The sequence below is a fragment of the Bactrocera tryoni genome, chromosome 3 (genome assembly GCF_016617805.1).
Source record: "Bactrocera tryoni isolate S06 chromosome 3, CSIRO_BtryS06_freeze2, whole genome shotgun sequence".
NCBI classification, from domain to species: domain Eukaryota; kingdom Metazoa; phylum Arthropoda; class Insecta; order Diptera; family Tephritidae; genus Bactrocera; species Bactrocera tryoni.
Window position 1 is genome coordinate 14,715,855 of NC_052501.1, and position 22,613 is coordinate 14,738,467.

The 22,613-nt window shown below is 37.5% G+C and overlaps 1 protein-coding gene across 1 annotated transcript; it reads right to left on the reverse strand.

Moving 5' to 3' along the window:
* Positions 1-1,559: 1,559 nt before the first annotated feature.
* On the reverse strand, positions 1,560-8,457 carry LOC120770104. The gene is made up of 3 exons (XM_040097274.1): positions 8,386-8,457; positions 5,079-5,149; positions 1,560-1,808 (listed from the first exon to the last, which is right to left on the reverse strand). Exons 1-3 carry the CDS (start codon positions 8,404-8,406, stop codon positions 1,571-1,573), a joined length of 330 nt encoding a protein of 109 aa, XP_039953208.1. The 5' UTR covers positions 8,407-8,457; the 3' UTR covers positions 1,560-1,570.
* Positions 8,458-22,613: the final 14,156 nt, after the last annotated feature.

The following is a 22,613-nucleotide window of genomic DNA, read 5'->3' on the forward strand; positions in this document are numbered from 1 at the left end:
CCGAGGAGCAGAGGAAGAGGAAGACTGCCACTCTGTTGGAAAGACCAGGTGGAGAAGGACCTGACTATACTTGGAATCACCAATAGACGCCAAACAGCGTAAAGGAAGAACGACTGCCGCGCTGTTGTAACGGCAATAACGGCGTAAACGGTTACTACGCCAATAAAGAAGAAGAAAATACATGTATTTTGCTGCTTTGAAGTAGTTTAGGATAAAACTATACTCTGTTCAGAGTGGAATATATAATATATACTTTTCCAAAAAAAGAAGAAAATCCTCTTAATTAATTAATTAATTAATTGACACAATCCAGAAGAAGAGTTGCCAACCAATTTGGAAGTCGGAAATAATTTATTTGAAGTATTATTTTCTTAACGGCTTATTATACCACGGCAAAAATCATTTATTTTTATAGCTCGTAGCATCACATATTCCAACAACAATTTCTCGTAAATACTCGCTAACTACTGCCAGCAAGAGAAGCAGCAGGAGCAATTGTTTGTAGATCACAAGGCAATCGCAATTAATTTGCTTTTACAAATTTATGGGGAAATTGCGGCGTTTACGTGCGAACTCGTCAGTCATTAGTCCGTTAACGGTAAAAGTGCCAACAAAAAAAGGCAAAATTGCGAACGGTAAAACAATGCCGACGAACTACGTTCGGAACGCAAATTTGTTGCATGAAAATGTTGTAAGTGTTTCCTGCTGCTGAAGCAGCTTTGTTGCAGCCACATACCAGCAAGATATGTGGGCTACGATGTTAGCAGATTAAAAAGCTTTAACAGCAGATACATTAATGGAAAAAATAAGCGTAAAAAAATAACAAACGAGTTTTTTTTTGTGTAATTTCAACGCATGTGTTTGCATGTATGTTTATGTGTGTTTGTATGGCAAGACTTATATAACTTTTATCTAGGAAATAAATTTGCACTTTGAAGAAATAACATGATTTTTCGTTTATTACAGTTTTTCTTTATTTTTTCCTATTTCCTTCTTTAACATACACATTTTTATAGGCATTTCTCACAGACACATATATATAGATAGGTGTACTTATGTACTTTTCGCTACAAAATTATTTACAAAAAAAGTTATGAATCATGAGAAAGAGTGTGCTGAAAGAATGTTTGAGTTAAGTACAAAACAACAGTTATACTCCATATATATGTGTGTATGCTTTTCGCTAGATATGCTAAATGTATGTATGTAAATAAAGCAAATTCAAAATGAGACAAAGAGAAAGAAAAAATGCAGAGCAACTATAACTAAATAGACCAGAATAATATGGAAGTCGAAAATATATAATTAAAATTAAATTCATGTCAGGTAAAATGAAATTTGTACACATGAACAAACGCGCGTGCGCTGTAGTAATATTAAAAGAAATCAAAATAACAAACTCAAAAGTAAAAAATTAAAAAAAAAAAATAAAAAAAAAATAAAAATTAAATGAAAAACATGCGTTAATACATATGTCTGCATATTATTACATAAGCATATAACTAAAATTGTAACTAGAGCATTGCCAACGGCAACACCTATGTGGATGAGCGCCGCCACTCACTCCCCTCTAGTACCAGCCGCCCTTGTGGTAGTCGTGATGATCTTCTTCAATGTGATGCACTTCCTCCTTGTGATGAACATGCACTGGCACATGCACCTCCTTAATAACGGGCACATGCACTTCCTTGTAGATGGGCACATGCTTGATGACCTCCACCTCCTTGATCACGGGCACCTCCACCTTCTTGATGTGATGGTGGTGAATGGTGTGCACCTTGTACGGTACATGGATGGTGTGGTGTTCACTGTGGTCGATAGAAGATAGATAGTGGCGTAATGTGTATAAAATTATTGTAGTAAGAAACAAATATCATTTTTTATTATAATGATTGTTAGAGATCTAAGTGAATGATAAATAAAAAATCATGAATTGGCGGTCGCTGTAGCGATTAAAGTTCTAAAAATTTTCCTTTCCAGCTCTGAAAGTATTCGAAGCAGTACCCACCGGGCGAAGCAGAGGAAGACCTCCAGTTCGTTGGAAAGACCAGCCGAAGAAATACCTGGCTACACTTGGAATCTCTAATTGGCGCCAAACAGCGAAGAGGAAGAACAACTGGCGCCCTTGGGTAAACTCGGCTATAAAGGCGTAAGAGGTGTCTACGTCAACAAAGAAGAAGAATAACAGATAGTTTTCTTTCTCAAATGACGTTCTCTTTGGGCAGCAAATCTCTTACCGCGTTCAAAACCTTCTCTTAAAAATTCATTATTGGTTCGGAGTTGATAATAAACTCGTTGCGAGGAAAAGATCGGACAAGCAAAAGCAAAAATAGTCATGAAATATGAATTGCTTTGCCAAAGTATAATTCCTTCAAAAGCTAATATCAAATCTATGAGTATTTTTCAGATAAATTAATTTGAAAACAAGGAAAACATAAACTTCGGCTCCACCAATGCTTTATACGCTTCACAGGTACATTTCTTGTAGCATGAAAAGAGGAAAATAAGATCTTTATCTTTATTTTGATCGGCAGTTTGAATGTCGGCTACAGCGTTTACCATTAGGGATGACGTGATTCCGACAGCTCTCGGCGGCCACATTTGTTTGCGGATTTGTGTCAAAGGTTGTCAATGTGTTCAGTAAGGTTTGCCAATCCATCATGTCACGCTTCACTTTGGTACAAAGCTTGCAAGTTGTCCCAGTCAAACGGCCGCTAAGATCATGCGATTTAACGCCTCTGGATTATTTTTTCTAAGGTTTATGTTAAATCAAAGGCTTACATCAATCAACCAGCAATGATCGAGGATCAAAGGGACAACATCACGTCGTTCTTATCGGTAGACCCTGTATATGCTATAGTGGTCCGATCTAAATATTTTTTTGGAAGATTAAGCGCAACAACAAGCACACCATGTCAAATTTCTATGTGCGATAGTGGTTCGATCTAATCAATTTCTTCGGACATTGTACCGACGGGTTCGACAAATGAGCAGCTAATTGGGGATAAAAGGAAGTGTGAAATAATTTCAGTTCAAAATTTCAAAAACTGAGGGGCTAGATCGCATCTAGACAGACGGCCATGGCTAAATCGAGTAGAAATCAATTGAGGATTCGCACTGCGACCTATGATCTATTGCGCCCTCTCCTATAACACATATCGTCAAAAAGGTTCAGCACTCTGTACAATTACAGGAGCTTGTTGGGTGGGATGTAGGTGATGTGATCCCTATCCATGTAAATGGATCCAAGGCCCTGGAGTTTCAGGTTCCATGTCGCAAAACCAGCAGTTTTTACAAGAGGCTCTCCATGTTGGAGAAGTCTTCTTGAGCCTGCAATGCCCAGTATAGAGCGCAACAAGGAAACAGTTTTTGTCTCGGGGGAGGTTGATCATATCTCTAAACCTTGCTAGGTTGTAACCTCCCAATAGCAACTTGGCGTGACGCATGCTTGTTGTCTGCTGCGAGTGCCATTTTCTCCCCACTTTCTCCTCCAGGCGAAGCAACACCCTTTGATGTGGGACCTCACCGTATTGCATTGTTCTGAGCTTATCATTCCGGAAGCCGCAGACATGTGGGCTAGTTCGTCGACCGGCTCAGATCGTACTCGTGTACACGGTTGCAAACTGATAGGCGTTTCAGTCTTGCTATACACTCCTCCACTAATAGCGATTTGACCTCATAAGCTGAGGAGGGACTTTCTAGATCTTGATTTTTATACCTAGAAAATTTTAGGAATGGATATATCTTTACCAAAAGATGTAGGGAAATGTATGAGGAATACAATTAGCTGTCCGAATTCTTTGATAACTAACTCTTTAACATAAAATAAAAAGTTTAGTATTTTCAAAGAAATATATGTAGAGCAAAAATCTATGGTAAATGAGTAAAGGGGGAAAATAAATGACCAAAAGTGCACATAGCGAAGTTATGTCTTTCTATGCTAAGTTAATTAAAGAAGCGCTTGTAGTAACCATTAGTCCAGTTGCTTTCTAAACTCGTGTTTAATCTGGGTTGTTTCGTTTCACATGGAGAAAATTCTGGATTTTATAAAAATTTTTAGGAGTCACGTCAAATCGTGGATAAATGCAAAAAAATCGTCGAGGAAGGGATCATACATTTTTATGTAATTTATATAATTTTTATGTTATTGTTATGTATATTTATTTAAAAATAAATTTGTCTCAAGAAATATTTTATTCGAAGCTTTGACCAATTTTAGATATTCTTAGCTTGAAGTACTTTTTAAAATCGCATTAACTTATTTTCTCTTCCTTTGAAAAAAAGTAGCAAAATTAATATGACAAACTGAAGAAACACTGAATTTTCGCACCGCTTCATCAAATTGGTAGCAAATTAAAAGTGAAAACTATTCAATTATTCCGCAGTTACTTTGTCTATTGCCGCATTCACAATCACAATTGAGTGAGTGCCACATTATAGCAGCGCAAGCGACAATTGTTGACAATTTACGCAAGGCCGGGAGTTACGCATGCGCAACAATGGTTAGACGCCTGCCGGCCTGTTTCGCAATTACCTGACTATCTCACCGACTAACTGACTGACTGACTGTCTAACTGTCGTTCGGTCAGTCTAACACTGCACGCACACACATCAGCGTGACACTGTGTGTGCGCTTAAATCATTTGGCAGAAGACCAATGTACGCTATTTATCCATAATTTATGCTTATCACAGCTAATTAGTTTTTTCTTTCAACTTTGTCTACAGCAAAGACTGCCTGTGTCCAAGAAATTCCGATGCATGCAAGTGCATGTCGCTTGAGCCGATTGACTCTTTGCTTTCCTGCTGCGCATATATACCGTTATACTCGCACGTATAATTATAGAGAAAAGAAAAAAAAGAATTGACAAACAATCGAAACTATTTCATCGCCGTTTATTGTGTTGATGTTGCGCGTTGTTGCAGCACTGGGTTGTTGACCGGTTTGTTTAATCAAACAGAAATTACAAAATAAAACTGTTGTTAATTAAAACACAATAAATGTAATTTTTAAATTGCTGCCTTGAATAAAAATCGTGAAATTATCAATTCGAGATGCGTTAATGTTGTTGTACTTACTGTTTGCCACCACCGAAGAAACCGGGATTTGGCGCGCAATAGGCCAATGCGAAGAGCGCGCAGAAGATCACCTAAAAGGAGGGAAGAAAGAGAGAGAGAGATAGCATTAATTTAAATTCTGTAGAAAAAACAATAAAATGTAAAGATATAAAAATTAAATAACAATAGGGAACAATATTAAGTATTATGCCTTCTACGAAGTTTCTAATACCCAGAAGAACACGTCGGAAATCTTATAAAGTGATGAGCTGTCAAAACCGCCAAACCACAATAAGATATATCATATAGCTGACATTAAAACTGATCGATTAAAATCAGGATACAGATCTTCATAAAAGATCTTGTTTTCGTACTTAGTTACCCTCATTCAATTTGAAGGTTGTTTTCGGCAAAGAAGGCTAGAAGCACTAGCAAACCGTTGGCCGGTTAAGTAGTCAGATCTAATTTTGACCCCTGTAAATGCTATGGATGGACCCATATGTAGAAGTTCCCGCAAATGAGGAAAGTTCTGTGAGCGCCATTCACTTGGGAGGGGCCAGCAGCGATTCTTTTACATATGGTTCAAGCAGCTCACAACTTCCGGTTTTAATCCAAGCATTCTCTGAGCAGCCAAAAAAACATCCGTTTGAAGGCGAGCTAAAGTGACAAAGCGAAACATCCTTCCCAAGGGTTGTGTGCTGGGGACCCCCCCAATGAAAATAAGAAGAAAATAATTCGAGCTGCAGATCTGAATAGAGAAAGTACAATATTCTATGAGAGCGTACAGCTGCTGTCGTACGCCGATGACGTTGATGTCATTGGCCTCAACAATCGCGCTGGGCTCTGCTTGCTTCAGACGGGATAAGGAAGCGAAGCAAATATCTCCTGTCATCAAATAAATAGTTGTCGCACTCGACTTGGCTCCCGGTAATTTTTGACAGTCATAACTTCGAATTCGTATGTAGACAATTTCGTCTATCTTGAAACCAGCATTAACATCGACAACAACGTTAGCCTCCAAATCGAACGCAGAATAACTCTTGCCAAAAGGTGGTATTTCGGACCGAGTAGGACATTACTGAGAGTAATGTCCTCGAATTAAGAGACACCGGCTACTCTGGCTAGGTCATGTCGTCTGAATGTAGTATCCGCCGGGGAAAGCAGAGGAGGAGGAATACCTCTGTTGTAACCGCGCCAATAAAGTAGAACAAATGCTGTGGTATAATTTTACAAATTTCTATAATAGTTAAGGTAGAATTCTATCAGGAATTCATTATTCAGGTTGGACAAAAGTTCGTTCACATTTAAATCGTAATCGGTATACTCCCATCTAGACTGTGATGTTAGGAAAACTGGTAGGTAGGTAGCTAAATCTGTGTAGGAATCACGAAGGATTGCACTTGGCTTCAGCTGAGATGTCAGTTCTTTGTAATGGCAGTCCGCCAAGGTTATTAGCCTAAAAGTATTATTACTTTCAAAATATCTTTAAAGTGAAACTTCAAGAATTGAAAAATTTAATTGTTTTTTATATGCTTTTCGAGTAGGATAATTAACTAATAAGATATTTTATAATATTTCGAATGGTTTGTGATTTGATGACTCTTTTTGGTTAGAAATCCTCTGAGGTATACTTATGTATAGTTAGGGTACTTTACTTCTACGGTGCAGTAGTATGGTGGACAGGCGTACGGAAATGGTTCAGAGCCTCGCTTCGCTGTGCATAACGGTAGCTTTAAGAACAAATCTAACAGCGGCTCTTAAACTGGTACTAAACCTCCCACCTATAGACCTCTTCGCTGAAAACTGCGCAGCAAAATCGGCAGGACGACTACTGGCAGCAAGAGAATTTACATATTGAACCTTTGAGCAAAGCAACAGTCAAGGCAGTAACCTCGTATCGCATATCAGCCAGAAGTGTCTTGGGAAGTAGGACAGTACTGGAAAGTGTTGCCAAAAGCAAGCAATTCCACTTCTACTAGGTACCAGGTCAAAAAGGTATCGAGAGCAATGAAATAGTGGACTATATTGCCAAGAAAGGTATACGGCTAACACCCAAAAACGTGATCAACATTTGGAAACCCATGCATTGTCTATACAACGATCTGAACACATTTAAAAAAAATCAAAACCCGATGGAGCGAGTTACCCGTGTGCAAAACAGCACAAGTCGCAGAATGGGGCTGACAGATCGAGAAGACTTCTGGGAATGTCTAGGGCAAGGCATAAGAGAACAATGGATCATCTCTTCTGCACTTGTCACGCATTGTCAAAACTACGCTGTAAGAATCTAGGGTTCCCACGGTATGATACACTGGAGGAGGTATCGATAGTGAGGCCACTGAGTCTGCTAAAATTCGCGACTACTCCTCTTGTACCTAGTAATTGAACGCTATTTGGTATCGCTAAGGATGAAAACTGGTCTATGATGCCTCATTGGCCTACCAAACGAATTTAACGCAACCTAGTGTACTTTAAATATCGGATAGACAGTTGCATTTGAAATCTGGACTAGCTTCCAATTTGGAGAGAATCTGATTACGAATGAACTAGTTGGTTTGTGGAAGGAGCAGCTCAGAGGGGTTCCTGTCCGCAAGTGAACTCGCTGAAACTTTGTTTTTATATTATCTACATATATAAATCTCTTTCTCTGAATCGAGCAAATCGGATCACTGTAACATATATTGGTGGTTTGATTATTCGCATTAGTTCTACCATAAGCACATTAGGTTAAGTTAGGGAGGTTAATACAGATGACTTCTTCAAGTTTTGTGTAAATTTTGAAATTTATGATATTTTTTTATTATATTTTCCATAAACAGCTTTATTTTTACACAACTCTTCGACTGATCTTTGTACATAAAGTCTGGAATTTGCAACCAGGAAATGCTAGTAAAATTAGACCATATCACGAAATATTAATATTGCTATTAATAGAAGCAGCGTCTAACAGTTCAAATTTTCCATGATTTTTCATTCCCAATTTATTCTTTTTTGATTTAAAGACAACGCCCAGCGACCCATTTTTGCACTACAAATTCACTTTCAACAGCTACGGCTGTGCACTAGTTACATATATTTTAAGTATGTCTTATTGCTGGCACACCACAGTCTTTATTTGTATCATTTGTATGTAAATATATGCACAATTGCACCACAAATATCCACAAACTCGCGCGCCAAAATTTATGACTCCTTTAACTCCTTGCCGCAGGCTATATTTAAAGCACACACACTCCCATATACACATGTATAGTATGCATATGAAACACTGTTACACAAGTGGCTTACACTGAGCGAAAGGAAAACCAAAAATGTGTCGGGCACTTACGAAAACTTTGAGGGCGGTCATATTGGGGCGATGTGATAAGCGTCAGCGGTGTTTTTTGGTTATGAGGTTGTAAAATCCAGTAACTGAGGACCGGCGTTGCAATGTGTACAGCGACTAAATTGAACTGATAACCGAGTAGTGGCGCTGTGATGTTTTTATATGTTGCGCGCAGGCGCGTTGCCCATAAAACATACAAAGCCACACACAGGCCAGCAGGTGGCTATGTGTGTGTGTGTGTGTGTGTGTAATGTAAAGCAGCCGCAAAAGTGGCAGCGGTGGATGGCTAGCGACAGTGACGGCTATTACAAGTGAATGCAGCGCAAAGCTTTTGCTCTTTTTACGAAAAATTAATTTGCATGTGTGTGTGTGTGTGTGTTAACGGCAGCACATATGTATGTATACCAATTGCTGCGGGGTCTGCGAACGAAAAAAAACGAAACCACGTCAATTGAAATGTTGAGCGAAAATTTCAGCAAATGCGCCAAAAACAAAAGCAACAGCAACACAATTGAAAGCACTGCAGCAGCGTCTACGGTAGCAGCTATAGAAGAAGAAGAAGTAGAGAAGGAAACCGAAACAGGAGCAACGTCGCGTAAACACCGACGATCTACCACGGCAATTGACGAGTGTGCTCGCAAAATGCTCGCAATGAAGAGACAATTGCTTCACGATTTTTTATTGCTCACACTGCTGTGCATTGCGCCTCCACATACATACCAACAAATAAAATTTTGCTTGCATGTGTGTGTGTGTTATGCTGTTCACGCACGCACGTGATGTCTGCATTGTGCATCACTCACCATCAACGCTCACTGTTCGCTGCCGACCACCATGTTGCTGCTAATACACACAGCTGTTAGCCACTGTTAAGCACTGTTAACTGACAGCGCTGCTGGTCGTGCTGCTGTAGCGGCGCAGCGGCTGCCGAAGATGGCTCAATTGCAAGTAGCTTTGTTGTCGCCAAATTTGCCTAACAAAGGTTAACCTTGAGGTGAACCTGCTACAGACCGATTACACACACATTCATATGTAGATTAGTTTACACATAAGCATGTGTGTGTGTGTGTCAGCTGCTTTCAAAGCAATTGTAATAAACAAAGTTTTCATTTGTAAAAATTTTGATCTTATTTCATATGCAGTGTGGCTTGCTTGTTTTGTTTCTTGTTGTTGTTGTGTCCACATTATTTGTTTTTAAGTTATGGCTTTCTTTCAAATGTCATACAACAACAATATGCTTATGATTGTTATGATTATTTTTAAATCACATTGTAAAAAGATTTTTTGTAATTTTTTTTGTTTTTGTTTTTGTTTTTCTTCGCAGCTGTGCATTTGTTATTGCCGCATCAGTTCACATTTTGCTTTTTGGAAATTAATTTCTGTCTCCAGGCGAACTCTGACTACTCTGATCTGCTATGCAACACATACTACCATACTCAAGTATAAGTATGTGTGTGTATTAACTGGATATTAAGTATATACTCGTAGATTTATTGCGTAGACGTAATCGCCCTCGGCAGTAATAGTAAAAATAAGCAGCATAAGTCAAAATCATATCGCAACATTTTCCTAACGAAATGCTTCAATATTGGTACACAGAAAACAGTTTGACTCAGGTATTGGTACAACGCGTTAGTGAAGAAAAAACTAAAAATCAGATAGTTTTGACTTTAATTAATATATGGTTATTACACTTTGCGTTTTACAGTTAGTTATAAAATCCGAAAATTGATACAGTTATTTTCGTTTACACTGTAGAAATTTCGAGAGTTAATAACGCTTATGGTTTTCCAATGTCGTTAATAAAGTGAGCTTAGTTGATAAATGCGATTTGCGAAATGGTAAGGTTAATGAGTTCCCGTAAAATTCGATATTATTTCTATATGAAATTTAAACGTAGATTTGCAGGAAATGTTTTTTTTTCTAGACACCAGAGTCAGGGTAGAGGTTTTCCGGTTAGGCAGCTTTTAATAAATTCCGAAACTATTCGGAAAATTAAAAAAAATAATGCTATCAAATAGTGTTTAAAAAAGGAAGGCAAAACACGAACCGAAGCCAGAATACGATACACATTTAAAAAATCCTGCTTTTGATCGGTAAGTTTGTATGGCAGCTATATTCTACAGTGATCCGATCCGAACAATTTCTTGGGTAATTGCATTCTTGCGTCAGATAATAATATGTGCCGAATTTCGTGAACATATATTTTGTCAAATGAAAAACATTTTCGTACAAGCATCGTTCAGTTTTTATCGCAGCTTAAGTCACAGTGGTCCCATATAAGCGGTTCCTACTTATTTTAGGAGAGAAAAAAGTGTGTGAAAAACTTAAGATCGCTGTCTCAACAACCAGGGTACTAGCTCACGAATATGCAAACAATCAGACAGGCGGAGATGGCTAAATCAACTCAACTCCTCTTGCTACGTGCGTACGGTCTCCATCGTTTCTTTAGAGGTACACATTTCGTGGCAAATTTAGGTTGTATTAAATTCAATTTAAATTCAGGGTATAATGATCAAAATGAAAAAATACGGTTAGGTCGTCGAAATTGCTCGATAAGGATGGACTAGAAAAACCTTTTTTGAAGGAAATTTGGAATTTGAATTTACTTAGAGAAAAGACGAATCATCCCTCCTCAGGGTTGTACGCGGGGTTGGGACCCGCCATGTAAAAAAATACCCCCAATGGAAAGGCCACAACAGCCTCGGATGAGAGACCTCCACTTTTGATGACGACCGCTGCATACGTATCCACGTACGTCCGGTCCCTTAATTGGGAAGGTGACGCTGCCCAGCTGGTTGATGTACTCGTAAAAAGCTGGCATCCCCCTCGTTCAAGACGTGCGATGGACGGGACAAGGACTGATATAAGTAGGCCCTTATGGCATTTACTACAGTGGCCATATAGAGGAGTGCAATTCTTTGTGGGATTAGTGGTAGGAGAGGGACACCGTCGCCGAATACTGTCATTCACCCCGGTAGATGAACGTTTAGCCATAATCCGCATCAAAGCGAAGTTCTTCAACATATCGTTGATTTCCGCCCACGCACCGACGGAAGAGAAGGACGAAGTGACCAAAGATGTCTTCTACGAGCGCTTGGGGCCCACCTATGAGATCTGCCTCCGCCCCGAACTCAAAATCGTGCTTAGTAAACTTTGGCACAACGGTCGGTAAATTCAGTCTCTATGATGAAAAATCCTCAAATGGGTTTAAGCTGATGGTCTTCGCTGGGGTTCAAAATATGGTTATCTGTAGTACTAGATTCCAGCATAGGCAAATTCACCAAGCTACCTGGCTGCCTCCGGATTGAAAAGCTACCAACCAGATCGATAGACGGAAGACATGTCTCCAGTGTTTTAAACGTGCGAGGTCCGAGGCTCTAACATCGACTCGGACCATTATCGCGTTGCAGCGAACCCGCCTTAGCACCCGCCTTAGTTCAGTATAAACCGTACGTCAACAAACCCTGCTTTCTGAAAGTATTCGTTGCTAACTCAGTATCAGGAAACTGTGGGACTGCATTTCAAGCTCCTTATCTACAGCCGCAAACGAAACCATTGGTTTTCTGTAAAGGCAGAAAAATAGCTGGTACGATAAGGAGTGCCGTGTCGTAGTGAAGAGAAAGCAGACTGCCTACCTCGCAATGTTACAATCGACCACAATACGTGCGGGATGGGATAGATACCGAAGTTTCAAGAGGGAAGCGAGACGCATTTGCAGACGAAACAAGAGAGAGACCGAAATGCATGAGTACGAAGAGCTTGACAAGCTGGCCGACGGGGATAATGCTCGAAAATTCTACGAAAAGGTGCGTCGACTAGTAGAAGGTTTCAAGACCGGAGCATACTCTTGTAGAACCCAACGAGATGATCTAGTAGCCGATGCCCAGAGTATGCTAAAATTATGAAGGGAACACTTCTCCAGCCTGCTGAATGCCATTCCCCAATCGATGACGATGGAGCAGATGTTTCATTGCCTGACCATGAAGAAGTTCGAATAGCAATCACCCGTCTGAAGAACAACAAAGCGGCGTGGGCCGATGGTATTGGAAATCGCCTAGGAAATGATTTGTGCAAAAAATAATAAAATTATCCACTCAAAAAGATATTTTTAATTTTTTAGTGTTTTTAGACGGTTTTTAGTAGTCAGCTACCTAAATTTCACAGTATGCCTAATAGCTAATTATTATGATTAGCGCATGTTGAGATCAACGTAAATATGGTTTTCGCTGCAATAAAAATTAAATTTGCCAAAATGTCGCAAGTGTAAATATAGGGTTGGTGAGTAAGCGCACATTCATGCATACACATCTCGGAACGTAGTCACATGCAATTATGCACATAATTCACCGCTTCATTGATAAGTGCGTCCACCGGCTGTTGGTGGTCATCCACGTCAATCTGTTAGCACATTAGCGGCTATATGCTGACAAAAATACATATACTTAGAGTTGCATGAATTTGCTATGACAGTTGTGTGTGTGTGTGTGTTAAGATTTGTGGCTGTTTGTCTAGACTGCTAACGGTTAATGTTGACATGCTAACTGCAGTTACTCGCAATGCATGGAGTTCGCGCAATTGCAGTTTTGCGCATGCGGTAGCAGTTAGCTGCCGGTTTTCCAAAATGTGGCAACAAATTTTCGTTAGCATTTTTGCGTTGCAGATAATTATGAAATTTTAAAACTTTAATTTTTTTTTAATTCATAGACGTACAACGTACCATGTTTGATGTTGCAACAGTAATTAAAAGTAATTGAGATTTTAATATAGTCTAACGCAAAATTTTTAATGAATGTGAAAAGAAAAAAAGAAAGAGACATGCCACAGAATTACAAAAAAAAAACAAAAAAACTTAAATTGCAAGAATTTTTTTTTAATTTTTAAGTTTATGTATTCTTTTTTTTAGTCCTCAAATTAGTGGAATGAACGTGCTATATATACTGATATGTATACATATACTATACATTAGGGTGGGTAAAAAAAAATTTTTTTTTTTCGCTTGTTACTCTGAAAAAATAGGTCCTTAAATACGTCTACGAAGATCTCTGCAATTATGGGTTTTTAATTGTAACGGAAAGTAAATTTTCTACAAAACTATGATTTGGAATTTAAATTTTTTTTTTTCATTGAGTTGTAAAATTCTTATAAAAAAATATGTTGACTTAAAACTTCAACTGTTTATATTTTTTGAACGGTTAGGTTTAGGAATAAATCATAAGAAACCAATTTTTCAAGTAGTTGAAAGCGGGAAATGAATTTTTCCATCTGATAAGAAGAAAATAATAAAAAAAAAACTTAGAAGCGGAGGACCTTTCGGATACCTGATATTTTCGTAGACGTGTCTAAGAACCTATTTTCAGAGGATCAATCGAAAAACATTTTTTTTGTCCTACCCTAATATAAATTTTTACTCAGATATATGTACATATATCTTCCTACATATACATATGTAAAACCAATATAGATAAAATTATTTTGTCAATGGAATTCTTGTTTGCTGACAGCAGCTTTTTTTCTGACCCACCCTAATATAAAATTGTACTCAGTTAAAATTATTTATCAATAGATTTCTTGCTTGCTGACAGCATAATCTACCGCAAAATCGTTGATAAAGTTTCCACACCTGCGGTGAGCCGTCAACGCTCCGCTTTGAACCTAGGGTGGGCTGCCTAAGACTTCATATTCACTTAAACATTTCCATAAAAAATGTAAAAAAAATATATTCTTGCTATGTTTGCCATTCATGTCTGTGTAGGCCTGTGAACCTGTCCTGACATGCGTGCAATACATACCAATTGGGAGTGGTTAAGCGCGTAACTTTGCATCTGGCAGATTTTATATTTGGCTTCGTATATTTATAGACAATTTATTATGCATTTGCATTTGTTTTTCTATTTTTTCTTTCCGTCTTCGAGCATTTATTAAGTAATTGTCGCAAACTCAAGCAGACAAAACAATTGCCTTTGGCCATGATAATTGACTTAATTCACTTATTGTCTACAACAACAGATGTTTTGGTTTGTACAATGTATCTTCTTCGTTATTGCTTTGTCATATTCGTTACACTATTTGTCATTGCTTTTTATGTGATTTTTATATGCTTGCTCAAACGTAAATGCCACGATTTTTTGCATTATTCATTGCATATTAGCCATTGTGCTCATTGACGTGTTACAATAACTTAAAAAAAAAACACAAATACCGTAAAATTTTATTTATGTCAAGATTAATGATTTGATTAGTGAAAATTAGCCAACTGTCAAAAGCCTTCAAAATTTAAATGCATCAAATATAAGATGTAAATACAATTACATACATAACAGGTCAATTGAAAAGACCCCGACCTCTCATAATAAAGCAGTTTTTTTTTGACAAAATTCTTTTTTTATTCAACAGAGTTATCTTCAAGAGGGGTACATTGATTATAGCGACCCTTCAACTTTTCGCTATCATTTTTATAGCACGATTTGTCCCTTGCTTCCAAATTGGTCTCTGTTACGGCGATCACCTCTTAATTCGACCAGCCGATTGTTACGTTTTTCCACGCTTTGGAGAGGGTTCGTCTATTGATTGGACTTCTGAGTGAAGTGATGAAGCAATGTTTCATCCAATGTCATATCGACGCAAAAACTCGGTTTATTACGCTTGAACATCTCTAAACACTGCTCTGAATCATCAACTCGTCGTTACTTTTGGTCAAAAGTGAACTCGCGCTGCAACCACTTTGCCCAAGGCTTTTACACGACCAAATATTCGTGAATGATATGATGTACACTTTCAGTTAATATCTTTAGAGCTCCTGTTATCTCGAACAACTTCACTTTACGGTGATCCAACATTATTTTGTGGACTTTTGATTGTTTCGTCGGTGACAACCTGATTTGTTCACTGCTTTCACCATCTTCGGTGTTCATTTCACCACGTCTAAATGTAGCATAATAATCATTTATGGTTGATCTTCTTAGGACAGTGTGCTGAAAATCGTTATCAAGCCAAGTTTCTGCTTTAACTGTACTTTTTCTATTCAAAAAGCAATATTTTATCAAGACGCGAAATTCCTTTTTTCCATTTTTTTAGACTAACAAAAGTTGCTGCATTCAAAAGGATATAATTCACAATCTAATGATCGACAGTCGTCACTTATACACGTGCCTTTTAAAAGTTAGGGCTAACTAAAAATCATATGGATTTAATTCTAGTAGCGCAATCTATGTGTCAGCTCGGCGACTTTTCAATTGACCTGTTATTGGCCGGAAGTCTTTGGTCTCACCGAGATATCACCACAAAATAATAGATATTTCATCCAATCATGTTCAAGTTATTATGCATTTTTCGAAATAATAAAGCTTTGCGTTCTACATATAGGCGCACGTTTTTTTTGCGGTACCGTTACTACAAATGCATAACTATAAATGAAGATTATGTCGAAAAATAAAGAATCTTTTTAATTACAAAATAAAAGGTAACTTTGTTTGTAAGATTAAATATTATTCAGTCCACATAATATTATACGCCATCCACCAATAAGGATGTTCGTTTACGGATTTATGTCAAATTTAGTCAGTTTGTTCAGCAGGGCTTGCCACTTCATTATGTTATATGTGACTTTGGTACAATGCTTGAAAATTGTGCAAAATCCAAAAGTTCTCCGGTGGTTAGTGTTTCTCCACTTAAAAATCATCTTCTGAGACCCACTTCTAGCTTAACGGCTTCGCTACAAAACAAAATTGTCGCTATTGGGTTGAGTCAAACCTTCGTGTGGTTCAGGAAATGAATGGCATCTTCAAAAATTTATCGTTTGGGTCGGATTATGGTATGGCGGCCTATCGGCCTTTTTTATTTCGAAATGAGTCGGGAAATGACAGTAGCATCAATAGCGAGCATTGTAACACGATATTTACTGACTTTTTCCTTTAAATAACAATGTTAACGACATTATACTGCAATAGTCTATATGCTGGACTAATAAATATGGATAATGATTTTATAAGAACACTTCATAGTGGTCGTTTGCGATTCGCCAATACTATACATATGTTTCAGTTAGGCGAGGTTAGGTTCCTTGCCCTAAAAGTATCTTACTTGGACAGCTGTGTACGTTGTTGCTTTGGGATACTCAAAAACTCTTAAAAATGTGTCACTAGATTCTCATAGTTCGTCGAGCTTACCACACATTCTGGCAAAAGCTAAGCAGTAGAGGATAAAGTGCCTAGATAATTCTACAATGCCGGTCGACAAAATATTTTGCCGCGGCGCGTTTGTGTCTATTGGATAGTGACCAGTCAGCACACGTGCAATTGCGGCAGTTTTGACTTTCTTAAAAGCAAGTTATGTTATACCAGTTTATACGAGTTATACTAGATGTGCGTTCGATTCGCCATACTCTAAAGTCATTGCGAGAGATAAAGTTTACAAATGGATTATTTATAATTATAAATTAGTTTTACTTCGGATCACATATTTCTCATTTCTTCCTGATAATCGTAAAATTGCTCGTAGAGTATTCACTTCTGAGCTTAACTAATTTTGATTGAACTGCTGACTTAAATTTTACCCGCAGATAACACATGTACATATGTATGTAATAATTTCTTTTGCGGAAATATCTTTTATATCTGTTTATAGCAACAACTACGAAACGTCACAAGTGCTCGCCATTAAAAACTATATGGCTACTTAAAAAGAGAAGCCGCGAAATCCCAAATTAAAATCGAATCACCTTGTACATATATGTGTATGTATGTATGCATGTATTTGCCACACATTGGCATCTGCCTCTGCAGTGCGCTAATAGCATGTGGCATGCACACACATATACAGAAGTACGTATTTTATGCGGTAATTGGTATTATGTAATTATGCAGCAGTGGGTAAGTGAGTGGCGCGAATTATTTATTGCACGTAGCGGACGCATTGTTGCAACTGAGTGCGTATATATGTAAATACATACAAATGCGAGGGATTACATACTTATTTTAATTGACAACGCCGCCACTTTAGTAGCTGCAACAAACACATACACAAACGCACTGGGTTTTTTATACCCTAAACATGGTATATGAAGTTTGGCACGAGATTTGTAACAAGCAGAAGGAAACATATCGTCACCTAAAATACGAAATAACCTAACATCACTTTTCATTTGTAAGTTTTTAGGCGAAGAAAAAACGATATAATAGAAACCGCTCATATTGAAACAAAATTTGATTTTTGGTTATAATTTGGGTATGTATTGGTTATAAGACGGTTATAAGTTGGTTATATATTGGTTATACCGGACATCGGAAGCTGAAAATTTTATGCTACATATATATAATATGATGTAGTGAAACGTAAGCAATAAAGCTCTCAATTTATATTTTATTTTTAATTTATATTATTTTTGATATACTCTGTAAGGTATATATACAAATAATAAGTTCGTGATGACCCATCTCCGCCTGTAAATATGCCAATGATTCAATTAGTTGATATCTCAAAATCGAACTGAAATTTTGCATACGTCCATTCCTCCTTAAGTAGTTGCTTATTTGTCTGAACCGTTGATATCAGACTACTATAAAATATAGAACTATGACATATAAAGCTTTGTTATTAAAACTGATGAAAATCAAATTCTTGTATAGAACACTTCTTGATTTGGCAATTTATCTTCGCGAAAATAGGCATAAATTATTATCTCAAGCAACGATTAAATATCCGAAGAATTTTTTTCATCGGGCCACCATAGCATATAACTGCCATACAAACTGAACCATCAGATTCAAGTGCTTGTATGGGAAGCATTTTCATTTGACGAGATATCTTGATGAAATTTGACAGAGATTTTTCCTGAAGCCAAAGATACAATAACCGAAAAAATTATTCAGATCGGACCACTATAACATATAGCTGCCATACAAACCAACTGAACAGAATCAGGATAAAGCTTTTTTTATATCTTCTATGGTTTAAGAAATTCACCTGTGAAGGGTATTATAGTTACGCTGTAGCCGAAGGTAGCGTTTTTTCTTGTTTTACCTTTTTTGTTATCGTTGTGATGTACAAAAAATCACATTTCCATGTGGCGGCCTATGAAGTGATGGAAATTTTATGTTGGCCAGTACCGATGACCTTTATACATACATAAGTATATATATATATTAGTATATGCATGTGGATTGCATGATTATAATCTTTTGTTATCATTACAACACATCGCATACATGCACATTTAACTGTATACATATACATATGTATGTATATGGTATGTACATTGGAGCATTCTGTGCATTGCTCATGCCGCTAGCTTTTGTTTGGTAGGCATTTCTATGTGCATCATTAACCTTGAAAGTGCATATTTATGCAATACTTATTCCGGTTTTTATTGCCACTAAACACAAGCATACATACCACATACCACTTATATGTACATATATACATACACACACATTTGTTTTCAGTTGCCATTAACGACGTGATAAAAATGGGTCAGTCTGCACAACAGAAAGCGAAAGGTAAGTAAACGTGTGGCATATTGATTTCAGATGGCCGGCTGAAATCGCAAATACGAGAATAGTTAGCAAGTAAATAACGTGATTAAGAAAAACAAAAACAAAACATAAAAATACAAAGACGCGATAAGAGTCTTTCACTCTCGGCTATGTGGCAAAAGTGAGTTGCACGCTATTGACAGCAAGCTTTTTGGAGAGGCAGCGCGAGCTGGGAAATGCAAGCACTTTTATGTTTTTCCTGTTAGTTTTCATTAAATTTTCTCGAATTTGGTATTACCCAACATGCAGAGGCATGCAATAGACAGTACAGACATTAGCCAGCTAATTTGCGTTTTTAAACTCTATTTAATTAAATATAAAGCTCTGAAGGGTAGATAATGAAGGGTAATTTTATACTTAGACGGCTAAATACAGTACTTTTGAAATCAGATAAATTAAATTAATTAACGGCAAACTACTAAATTGGATATTAATATACGGTAAAGGGTCTTGAACCTATTAAAAATCTGATTAGGTACTTTATTTCATCTTCCACTTCTGGTTTTTCAGGCGCACGTTTAAAGATGCGATTGTCTTAGCCTTGATCCGGCAAAGGTGGGACATTCAAGAAGAAAGTCTTCAGATGATGATTTCAAAATAGCTACTGCAACTAACCTCCGGTAAAATTTGTAAACTGCTAGTATCCTTATCAGGTAGGCTTCAGTTAAAGCTTCTAGAACTATTAAATGGTAAACCTTGCTGAGCACGGGGAGTTCGCTAAACCTCTTACGTTTTACGTTGGACTTGAAAGACTCTACTATCACGCAGTTGCTAGTATCTGTATCTGAGCATCTGATATCTGATATTGCTTGAGGCCTATCCATCCGATTCGACCTCAAAAAGCTAGTGGAGCTTCTAGCTGTTCCCATTCTGCTACTAGTGAGTCTCGAGACATTCACGCACTGGGCCGAGAGGAGTTACCACTCTGAAATAAGTTGCGCCCTTGAGCAATGGATCTACCGCTCCCTTAGTGGCAACTACTTCTGCTAGTACTACTCTGCAACGATTTGTTTGCCTTATCTGGAGTTGATAGATAGTTCCAGATAGTATAATCCTTCTTCAACACTACCGGTAAGCTTTGATCAATTCGTAAAAAAACACAGACTTCTCACCTCCGCTACCTCCCTCCAAAGACTAGATATGGTCAGAGAATCAAGAGAAATTGCTATGGCTAGTTTCGAGTTTTATGAACCTCATGGTCTTCTTGGCCTCTTTTTGACCAAGATCAAAGCAACAATTGGAGAATCAGTTAAACTCAGTTTCTTAAGTTTTATAAAATTCTCCGAGAATGTGTAAGAAAACTGCCCAGATTGAATTGAGAAAAAAGTTCATTGATTTTGAGTAGAACAGTTCGACTCACGCAAAGGGAACAACAGAAAGGCTCTAAAAGTATAAACTCGAGTTTTTTTAATATTTAGCATAAAAATACTACTCCAAAACTGGTGTTTACCAAGCAAGATTTTATTATTTTAAATCGCTTTAAAGTACTTCACACTTCTTTTCGTGTTTATAGAGAACAAAATCTCTGTTTTGAACCAAATTTTTGTCTAATAGATTTAAGAGTTTCTTAAACACTCGCGAAGTATTCATAAATCCGAAATATTAAACTCGAGTTTGTTAGAAATGTTAGAGTACCAAAACAAATCTCAATCACTTTAGAAGAATTGTCGTAGGACACATTTAGGTCAATGTCGCCTAGCTGTAGTTGATGAAGAGCATTGTTTTCGTCGAAAGGAAGTTCAAATATCTCCTAAATTGCAATATTTTTTACATTCTTTGCTTTAATAGTATCCTGAGTCGAAAAGTTTTTTACTGGTCTCTCTACATTTATACCGCAGATGATTTTCAAAGCCATAGCTTGTGCTCGACCGGCCGCCTAACCTAAAAAAAAAAAAAAAGCAAAAATGTATATATATTCCATAAGTCTTCCCATAGCAACCCTATATAATCGTGCACTGGGTATAAGCCAAACTTATTTTGTCTTGATTTATTTGTACGAAATTTAAGCAACTTTTATAAGCAAGTGTCGCCTACATTTGCGCGCCGCGAAGCGTAACAAACGAGTGTTGCACGTTGCACATACGATACTAACGATAGCTAAGCGTATAAATGAAGTTAAAAAATAAATATTAAAAAGGCATAAGTAAACAATTTTGAATCACTAGCGGCACATGCAACAGCAAATTGCGTCAACTTTGATTTTCTTAGTTTTTAATTTTTTTTTTTTATTTTACCATTATTTAATTTTCCATTATATATGTACATATGCATGTTGGCTACGTATTTAACTATATAATTCATTATGTCGAATTTATTAACTCCAAGCATTCTGCAAAGTTGAATGTAGCATTTATTAGCTGCTTGCCACAGCCACAACCAACTTCACGCTATATACCAAGTAGATGAGCTTCGAATGAGGTCAAAAACACTTGGAGGGGAAATGTTGAATTAAGCGATTTCAGTTGATTTTGAATTTGTTAACTTCGTCGAGGGCAATGTTCGCTGCACTCGAGTAATTCCACACGTTGAATTTGATTATATGCTTACATGAGTATATACGCTATGAATATATTAACTGTGTGTATGTGCAGTTATGATGTAAACGGCGGCCGAATGCAATTGCTACAGTTTGGCGTTGGACGTTACAAAATTTTTTATGCACAGTCATGTGCAATCGTTATAAATAACAGCGGTTAGTTGGCGACGTTTATCAATACTGTGGCATGAAGATATATGCATGTGCCTTTTGCAAATTATCCACATTTCTAATCGGCTCAATATGATGCAATCATTTTAACGGTCAACTTGTACTCAACAAAGACCACAAACTAAGCTGGCAGACGAATAGTCGGCAAGCAAATTGAAAAAAAATGTTTACTGTTCACACTCCCCAACAAATACATACATAGACACGCGTGGTATGGTTTTAACACGCGCTCCGTTACTCTACGCTGCCGCTGTGTGTCTTCAAGTGTGGCACTGTGCCGTGCTCCACTCCACATTACGAGGCAACCACCGGGTGTTGGCTTAGCGCCGCAGCTCACACTTCACTACAACTGGTTAGCTGCCGCCTTTGATTATGACGTGTGCTTATGCAGCTTTAAGCCAGGATATTGGGACATACTTCCTGTTAAGTGAGTTTTGGTAAAATTCGATTTTACGATTTAAATTGGTTGACTAGTTGACGGTGCGTTGTAAAAGGTGGGTGTGTGACTGGTGAAATATTGAGAAAAATGTTTGTATAATTTCTTGTTGTTAAGAGCTGTGTATTAGGGTAAACTTAACAAAAGAAATAAAAATTTACATTTATCATCTGATCAAATATTAACCGGACTTGATGAACACGACCTCTACCCGATGCCGTTTTTGCAGAAGAATGAGGTCTTTTGGTACAAGCCTTGCCACCCTTCATATCTAAAACATTAACAAAAATGTGTTGAGTGGATTCATAAGAGATATTGAGATCTTCTGCAGCCTGCTTGATACCAACACAACGATTTTCAAGTACAGCTTCTTTAACTTTTTCGATGTTATCGTCATTAATAGAGGTGGACGACTTGCATGAGGCAAGTTTTCGACAACCTTCATTGAATGCTTTATGCCACTCAAATACTTATGTATATTCGTAATAAAGTAGGCATACCAAATACATCTACAACATTTTCAAAAACCCATAGCCGTGATTCAATTGGAGAAACA

Coding starts and splice junctions, on each gene's coding strand:
- LOC120770104 (XM_040097274.1), bottom strand. CDS start 8,406: ATGACCGCCCTCAAAGTTTTC. Junction 5,150..8,385: donor TGACCGCCCTCAAAGTTTTC/GTAAGTGCCCGA, acceptor CCCTCCTTTTAG/GTGATCTTCTGCGCGCTCTT. Junction 1,809..5,078: donor TTCTTCGGTGGTGGCAAACA/GTAAGTACAACA, acceptor TATCGACCACAG/TGAACACCACACCATCCATG.